Source organism: Gymnoscopelus braueri, assembly GCF_963280865.1.
Source record: "Gymnoscopelus braueri genome assembly, chromosome: 10".
In the NCBI taxonomy this organism is placed as follows: domain Eukaryota; kingdom Metazoa; phylum Chordata; class Actinopteri; order Myctophiformes; family Myctophidae; genus Gymnoscopelus; species Gymnoscopelus braueri.
The window spans coordinates 29,172,073-29,181,254 of NC_137611.1; the positions used below are offsets into that span (position 1 = coordinate 29,172,073).

The 9,182-nt window shown below is 40.0% G+C and overlaps 1 protein-coding gene across 1 annotated transcript; it reads left to right on the forward strand.

Moving 5' to 3' along the window:
• Window positions 1-1,390: 1,390 nt before the first annotated feature.
• Window positions 1,391-7,768, forward strand: itm2cb (integral membrane protein 2Cb). The gene is made up of 6 exons (XM_080439531.1): window positions 1,391-1,684; window positions 4,180-4,317; window positions 4,587-4,778; window positions 5,309-5,419; window positions 5,612-5,762; window positions 6,554-7,768. The coding sequence occupies exons 1-6, from the start codon at window positions 1,604-1,606 to the stop codon at window positions 6,643-6,645; spliced, it is 765 nt and encodes a 254-aa protein (XP_080295657.1). The 5' UTR covers window positions 1,391-1,603; the 3' UTR covers window positions 6,646-7,768.
• Window positions 7,769-9,182: the final 1,414 nt, after the last annotated feature.

Genomic DNA, 9,182 nt, shown 5'->3' on the forward strand with positions numbered 1-9,182 from the left:
ATTATAACAGTGGTTCTCAACCTTTTCAGGCATATTTGACCCTGACAAGCACTTGGAATGTATTAGTTGAGGCATTACATTTTGTTTTGACTTATAGATAAATATTGTATCTCGCGTTGCCAGGCATTGTGAGCTTGTAGATCAGCTATTTCCACAATTTGTGCCCCTTTTTTATATTATTTGACAATTTGGCCAATGTTTGACCAGTTTTTTATAGTTTGTTGATTACGTTTAATGCAGTAATGGTCTTTTTCATTTAGTTAATAAAGTCCTTAAATTGTCACTTTACAGTTATCTGGGGACCCCCCAAAAACCATGTGGGGACCCGCCGGGGGTCCCGACCCACAGGTTGAGAACCACTGCCTTATGACCTGTGTCAAAGAAATGTAGCTTCCAAATGTTGGTTGTAAAAACCCTCCAAATATTTTTTTTGTCAAGTAGGCCTAGGCTATGTATGGCTACTATAAAGTAGGCTTATAGACGTAAAAATTTCAATAAAAAATGTACTACAAATCACAATATGTGAAAACACTGACTAGATTAGAAGTTGTTTCTAAGATGTTTACAGTTGTTTCTAAGATGTTTACAGACAGTCTCTTCTCACGTTATCACCTTTCATGTTGGATTGTGAGAATGTGAGCCATAAAACTTTAAGGTCTGTTGTTTCAACCGTTGACCATTAAGCCATTCTTCTGGCACTTTGCAGGAAAATGAGAGCCATTTGTCATGTCAAGCTCTGTGAAATGTCAATGCCTGATCGAGAAATCAATGAGCAACTAATACATTCTACACATAATGCAGTTATATTAGGCTATAGGCTAGGCTATTCAAAATATTAATTGACCAAACTTGTTTGAGTAGTTTTCTGTCCACCAGAGAAAATCCTAATAGGCTATTATATGGATATATATATTATATCCATAGATTTATGATGATCAGAATTTCCATGATTAGAGCCATAATTGAAATGGTGTTAAAACAGATTGCATGGGAGATCTTTCGTTTTGCTTAATGAAATTTCCTGTAAAATAGCTGATCATGCTTTTCAGGACTTTCATTCAGGAATAATGGTATTTTCCCGGATGATCCAGAGATGTAAACCCACATCCATCCATGGATGTAACACTGTGACACAAAGAGGCACACAGCAAATCTAGATGCAGCTTTAAATTAAACACGGACGGAACATTACCATATTTGGAGTTCATCTTCAAAGTAAGACACACGGAGAGATTTGCGAGTAATAAGACTTATTTGTAGCTAGCTGGTTTAGGAGGGTCGCTATTCAGTATGAGAAGTTTTCGCATTCCTTCGACTTGATATGAGAGTTAAAAAAAACAACAATCAAAGGCTTACCTTTGTTATGTTATGTATGAGTTTGTGTTGGATTTGGACTTTTATTTTGGTGTTAGAGCGGAGGATTTTCCTCCATTCCCACACATAGAGCTCGTTCGTCAGAGAATACGCGTGTCTGAGGTCACTATCCCTTGCTGTCCGGCGGGGGCGAGGTATACTACATATATGCTTCTCTGTTCGGTTGCTGAATCCAGTGCACCCATCACCATCAGGTAGATAATAAGCAGATACAGGCTATATTACAGACATGGTGAAGATCACTTTCCAGTCAGTTTCGGCGCAGAAGCCCGAGAAGGAGAGCGATGGAGACAAGATTATTATACCTCACGTGAGTTTGCAGGATTTCTCAGTCTTTGTTCCATATCTATGGCATTTTCTCCCATATGAATCCTCCTGATTTGTCATTGCATCTCCCTTTTAACACGTGTGACTGTATCATGTCGTTAGAACTATTATGCCTGCATATTACGTTATTTGATTTGATTTGATTGATTGATTGATTGATTGATTGAATACTTTATTAACAGTTTGCAAACGGCACAGAGGTACAGTTATTATACAATAATGTTAAAAGGTTAACACAAAAAGCCCTAAGGGCTTAATTGTTTCCATTGTGGTCCTATTTTATTTTCATGAATAAGGCCAATATTTCTCAACACAACTAGTCAGCATATCACCGTGACGACATTTGATAGCTTTATATAGGTGGCTACTGCATTGCAGTCTTGTGCAATGAATGACATAGAGTATAATTAGTGTGATTATACTTAAATCATAAGCGACTGAGTGATCAGACATCTATAGCCTGGCTGGGATGTTGACATTACGTCACCTTGTTTGGGCTATACAGCCTGGGACGCTGCCTGCATATAAGAAATCTTCATATAAGAAATCTTATCTATCTATGTGCACATTTCTTTATAAGAATACAACGGCATTGGGTTCACGCTCAAGGTGCATTAATGTTTAAACATGCCTTTGCTCTTGTTGATAGAATATCAAGTTAGCAAAGATTGTGGATTTGAGGAAACAAGTGTACTCTATGCTATCACTGCACCACTCCTTACGTCACTGCTGAGGTGCTGCTTAATAGCTTAATACCCAGTCATCCCTGCAGGTGGCAGCATGTCCAAATGTCATGTGGACCAGTGGTTCTCAACCTTTTCAGGCTGTGACCCCTTTTATACAGTCTATGCTATGACCCCCCAAAATAATCATATTGGAACTGGGGACCCCCCACCCTGATAAGCACTTGGAATTGTAGGAGTTGAGGCATTTCATTTAGTTTGACTCGGTTCCACAGATAAATATAGTTTAAATAGCAGATCTACAAGCTCACAACGCCTCACAACGCAATGTGTAATCTTGTTGATCGGCTATTTTCACACATTTTGCCTCTTTCTTATATTATTTGACAATTTGGCCAATGTTTGACCAGTTTTTATAGTATATTTTGTTGATTACTTTTGATGCAGTAGCCTAATAGTCTTTTTTTCTTTTCTTTCTATCTTTTTAAGGTATTAAAAAGGTCTTAAAAGTCCTTAAATTGTAACTTCACTGTCATCTGAAGATATTTAGTGTAGTGGGAAAAAAAGGAGGGGACCAAATATAGACCCCTGGGGGACTCCGGTCAGAAAAGTATATAGGGTTTAAAAAGTGGTTAAGATAATAATAACAAATGTAACCAAAGAGGTGCCTGTGTAGGTAGCTCATGAACAAAGTAGATTATTTTACATTATGCTATTAGATGTACCTTTAACTATTCTTCTGTGTATAGTTTATGTATAAAGTTTATTATTAAATGGATCCCCATTAGCTGACACCTATGGGCGGCTGCTAATCTTCCTGGGGTCCATAAAGTGCCCTGAGACTTCTCATTGCTGCCTTTTTTGGAGGCACCGTGACCTAATATTTGAACGGTAACCGGAAGAGTGGGCACACAATCTAAAACATAGATCCAAGTCTAATCCTTTTCAAATACATATTGTACACAGTAGATTACATATGACGCCTCTGGCACCAAAACATAGTCTGCATCCGCAACCGCTTATTACGTCAGTGAACACATAACGCATGAGCATGAGTGGTGTGATGATATTGGCGGAAATGGCAGGTTCAGCGTCATCAGAAGTGTGTGTGTAGGCATATTAATAGGACCACCTCTGTCATGGGACGCCTGTCCCCACGCAATTGTTCTGCCAGGGAAACCATCGACAAATATGGAGCGTGGAAGTAGGCGGATAAGAATAGAAGTCCCAGACAGCCATGTGCATCTTCGTCAGAGCCAGGCGCAATCTGCTCCCTCCTCTCTGGTTCTCCATAGCAACAGTAGTACAGAGAGGCAGCAGATTGATTGAGAGATTGTGGGTGGGTATTTGGCATGGGTCCATCCTCCCAAGCCAGCCTACGTAATACCAGATCTGATCATCTGACTAACTACTTGGCAGTCACAACCTTACAAGATTTTAGGTTTAGAGTGTTCACAGGAAAGCGTGGTGATGTGAGAGAACATTATGCACACACAACCATGCTCAACTGCATGGTTGTATGCCATACAGTACACTAAATTAGATTATGCATTGAGTGAAGGAGCATACCCTGGCTGACATCAAAACCTTGCTGATAATTATCCTGGCAAATTAAGAATTTCAATCAACCAATCAATCAATCAAACAAACAATCAATCAATCAATGCAAGTGCCTCAGTGAAAGAGCACATACCTTGGCTGACATCAAAACATTGCCGATAATTAACCTGGCAAATTAAGCATTTCCTTGTCACCCACGGCCTGTTGTGTAACCTAGTTTCTCCCCTTTTTGCAGGAGAAGCTGGTTCTCCCTCTCAGCCCAAAGAGGTCTCTTCTGAATGGCCTTTGCTGTCTCACATTCGGCCTGGTGATTTTCATGTCAGGATTGGTGCTGGCCTCCATCTACATGTACCGCTATTACTTCATACCTCAGGTCAGTTAACCTCCTTTATTTTGTAAACTGTAGCCTATGTACCATTGACATGGTACAGTATGTAAAAAATGAAATAGAAATACTAATAAAAGATTCATCATAACATGTTTGTCTTTTGAATTACAATGACCCTACATACAATGAAAGTTAGTTTAACAACCACATGAATACATTACTGTAAAACCTGCCTGGGTTAAATGAACACTAATTTTACATTGTAGCTAGTGCAAAGAAAATGAGGCTAAAAGAATTGTGTTTCGACCCACCAGCAGATCCCAGAGGACAGTATGTTCCACTGTCGGGTTGTGTATGAGGACTCCATATTTGCTCCTGTGAGAGCCCGACACGAGCTGGAGGAGAACGTTGCCATCTACCTTGATGATAACTACGAGCAAATCAGTGTACCCATGCCCCATTTTGGAGGCAGTGACCCTGCTGACATCATCCATGACTTTCAGAGGGTAAGAGGCTATGATCCCACCTGAATTCCACCCTGTTTGCCAGCAACCTAGCAAGAAAGAAAGAACTCAGTTTATTATTGTATTTACTTAGTATTTATTAATTACTATATATGTTACAAAAACATTGGAGAGAGTATTTTAAATAGGCTGGTTGATCCACATGGATCATATCACAATCAAGACTGACAATCAGATCACACCCTCGACTGACCACAATCACCAAATCAGGTGTAATAGCAGTCATGGCACCACATACAGAATATTCAGACAGGGAAAACACATTATAAGTATAAGCATTATAAGTTACTCAAAATTTGTATATAATCATATTCAAACAGCCAACAATATCCCCAAAAGAGACCAAAAAATACCCAATAGAAATATTCACATACTGTATGTAGCTCAAAATTTACATAATCTTAATGATTAAAATCGATTGGAGGCTTGAAAGAACTGGCTCTTAGAAGGCTCTCACAGAATTATTTCGACATGCAGCTCATGTAATCTGACTACTGTTGTCTTTCTCACAGGGCCTCACAGCTTATCATGACATTGCTTTGGACAAGTGCTACGTCATTGAGCTCAACACCACTTCAGTTATGCCTCCGCGAAACCTGTGGGAACTCCTCATTAACGTCAAGGTGAGTTCGCCTCATTCATAGCTGAGGCTTGCGCAGCAACTCTAGTGACGGCATTATAAAGCCCGAGTTATACTTGGTTGCGTGCCGTGTCCAAAGCCTTGAGTGACTCAACTGGGTGACACTGTCACTCGGGCCTGTGTGCGGGTCAATGTCGTAACCTTTGGAATGTGTTCTCGTCTCTTTCTCCCACAGAGAGGGACATACCTGCCTCATACGTACATCATCCAGGAGGAGATGATGGTGACAGGGAGGGTGAGGAACATGAGGCAGCTGGGGCCCTTCATCCACAGACTCTGCTATGGCAAAGAGACCTATCGCCTCAGACGTCGCAACCCGCACCGAAGTGAGTTCAGCTCGCATACACACAATCCACTCACACATGAACACACACATGCTAGTTCACATGCTCCTTCTCCATGTTTATTCAGGATATACTGAATATAAGGGGCTGCCCCTTACGAGTGTGAGAAGCCATGTTATGTAATAAGTGAGTGAAACTTTGGCCTGTGTGTCGGCCGCTTTCTGCCTACACACACGTGTACCCGTCTAAGTGGGAAACACATTTCACGGCTATAAGTCGAGGGAAATCCGTGGGTCTGGACAGGCTGCTGTGGTGTGAGGAATGAAGACATGGCACCCATATGAATACGAGCGAGAACAGCACCAAATAGGGGCTTCCTGCTGTGTGTGTGTGTGTGTGTGTGTGTGTGTGTGTGTGTGTGTGTGTGTGTGTGTGTGTGTGTGTGTGTGTGTGTGTGTGTGTGTGTGTGTGTGTGTGTGTGTGTGTGTGTGTGTGTGTGTGTGTGTGTGTGTGTGTGTGTGTGTGTGTGTGTGTGTGTGTGTGTGTGTGTGTGTGTGTGTGCTCATATCATCCCACGTGTGTGTGTGTGTGTGTGTGTGTGTGTGTGCCTGAGTCATTCCTACTATGCAGGATAGAACCACACATTGTGTAGGAGGTAGTGTTACGCTCACTGATGCTGAATTTATTGGCTGCCTGAGACCAGGAACACTTAGATGGGTTCGCACCACCATGACAACAAGCAATAATGATCCATTTTTAGGATTGTAGGCTGGGTATCAGATGCCATGTGGTGAGCCCAAGTCTAAAATATCCTTTCCTCTCTTTCTTTTCAGGAATTGATAAGCGTGAGGCGAAGAGGTGCCACAGTATCCGGCACTTTGAGAACACCTTTGTAGTTGAGACTGTCATCTGTGACAGGGTCTGACTCTGACATGAGACTCAGAAACATCCAACACTGAAGCCAACTCTTTAAAAACCATACCTCTTGGACGCTTTAGGCTTTACTGCACTTTAAGAGCATGTATTTGTCCAAAACCGTTTTCTGTTGTTTTGTTTGTCTCAAGTTGAATTGTTAATGCTCTTTTGTTTGTTCTCGATTGATATTTTGAGTCTTTTTTTAGTCAGACGGTCTGTACATTTGAGTGAAGTTGTAAATGTAATTGCATATACCCGTAGCTTATCATGTTGTGTAAAAGATGATGATTGGTGTCTTATGTACACATTTATTTATTGGTTTTCACTGGGAAACTTTTTTTTTTTTTTTTTTTTTAAATCAGTTCAGTGTGTTGTAGGAAAATATACTTGGAGGCATAAAAAGGCTTGCGCTGTGCACGCCCATGTTTAATTGTTGCCTGTTTTATTTTAATTTTATTTTGTATGTCCAAAAAATGGCAAATGTGCATACCTCATGTAGTTTGGCCTTTTTGCCAGTGTCATTAATGAATTATGTATGTTAATTTCACTCTTCCTAAGCAATATATACTGTACATTGATTTTTTTTCTTCTTTTCATATTGTAACATGGCTAGATTTTTATCTGAAATTCAATTGTGAATGATCATTTCTTTTACATTTTGTCCTTCTTTGATGAATAGTTTTTCCATGTGGCATCTTCCAGTTTCCTATGGTCTCCCATGGCTTCAGACTGTACTTCCTGTAGTAGCAGAGCTTTTGATGAAGGCAGACCAAACCAAAGTCTTCAGTGACCAATGCTATACTGAGTGTTGTCTATGAACTATTTAGGAAGGATGCTTTATAGTGTAGATGGCAGAATAATACTAGATGATACTTTATCAAAGGCTTTTCTTCTGGTTTGTCTTGCTCTTCCTCCTGGTGGTTAGACTGACTTCTCACTTTTATTTATGGCCACTTCTCAATCCATAATCTCCTGTCATGTCCTATCTCTTCAATTCCACTCTGTCCCATTTGAAGGCTTTTATATGCTGGGTCTTTCTATTGTATAATATGGAGCTGTGCTAAGAGAGACCTGTGCCCATGAGTTCATTCTCCCCCAAAACAATCTTCTGCTGTACAGTTAACTCTGCTTGTAATATCTCACTCACTAAAGAATAAATGATCAAACATTATGTTGTTGTTTGTTTCTAGAATTCTCAAATTTGACCAAACACCTGACGCCTGCCAATCATCAGTCCAGGGTGGTGTACTTGTAATAACACAGAATTCACCCCAAACCGATAAATCAAATACCCAAATGGTTTGGTCTTTTATGGACACTTCCTGTTAATATACTATACAGGTACATCTGAGACTATGCATAGATGCATTTGTGTTGCTTTCATGTGTATGGGCTGTGTTATTGGCAGTGGTGGAAAAAGTACTCATACGTTATAAGTAAAAGTATCACTACCACAATGTAGAAATACTATGTTATAAGTAAAAGTCAGGTAAAAATGTACTAGAGTAAAAGTACAAAAGTATATTGACATCTAAACACACTTAAAGTACCAAAGGTAAGAGTACTCATTATGCAATATGTCCCATTTCACAAGTTTTCAAAATGTATACATATCTTTTGAAAATAGCTATTTTTAAACAGCCAGAGTATATAGTCGTTGAAGTGGTTAATGTATATTTTGTAATAATAATCTAAATCTACAAAGTAACTGGCATATTGTCCAGCAAAGAGGCAACGAAAGAGTATATTGAAAAGTGGAAATGGTTAAATTTGTCTGTGGATTGTGGCTTTTGTTTCATTATCCATTTGGCTTTCAGAACTCAATATATATGGTGGCTCACTGGGTTAAGAGCCAGTCTGGGTACCAAGAGGTCACAGGTTTGATTCCCAACTTTGTTTCAAGTTATCCATGATCATTTAAGAATCTTGACAATTTTTTAATTTGTTATTTTAAGTTTTAAAAACAAATCTTTCTTATGGGAGCCCTTAAAGGCAACTCCGCACTAGGCACTACATTTCAGATTGGGGTATGCGGCCAAATTCATATCAACTTGCGGGTCCTTCACATGAAAATGTTTGAGAACCACTGCATTGTTTGAAGGGGCAGCCATTGCTCAATGGATAGAGCAGCAGCATGACAAGTCACAGCTTCAACTCCCACCTTGCCAGGGTCGTAAACTTTATATTAGAAATCCGAACATTTATGTAGATGGCTCTTGACCATGCTGGGGGTCCTCCCCCCAGGAATTTTTAACAGAGTAGATGTAATTTCCAGTATTCTGGTGGATTTTGGGAGTTGACACTTTTATCAGGCTTTACTTACATACTGTAGGATCCATTCAAAAGTTAAAAGTAGCAATAAAAGAGCCATATTTAATAATAACATTTTGCTGGGGACCCCCTGGAACCCCCCCCCCCCAGGACACCTGGGGGTCCCCGGACCCCACTTTGAGAACCAATGCTTAACGCTTTTTGAAAGTCCTGAAAAAAAAACAAGACTTGCGCAACAAAAATTGCAACATAAATCTCCGGTTTACTTCCCGTATC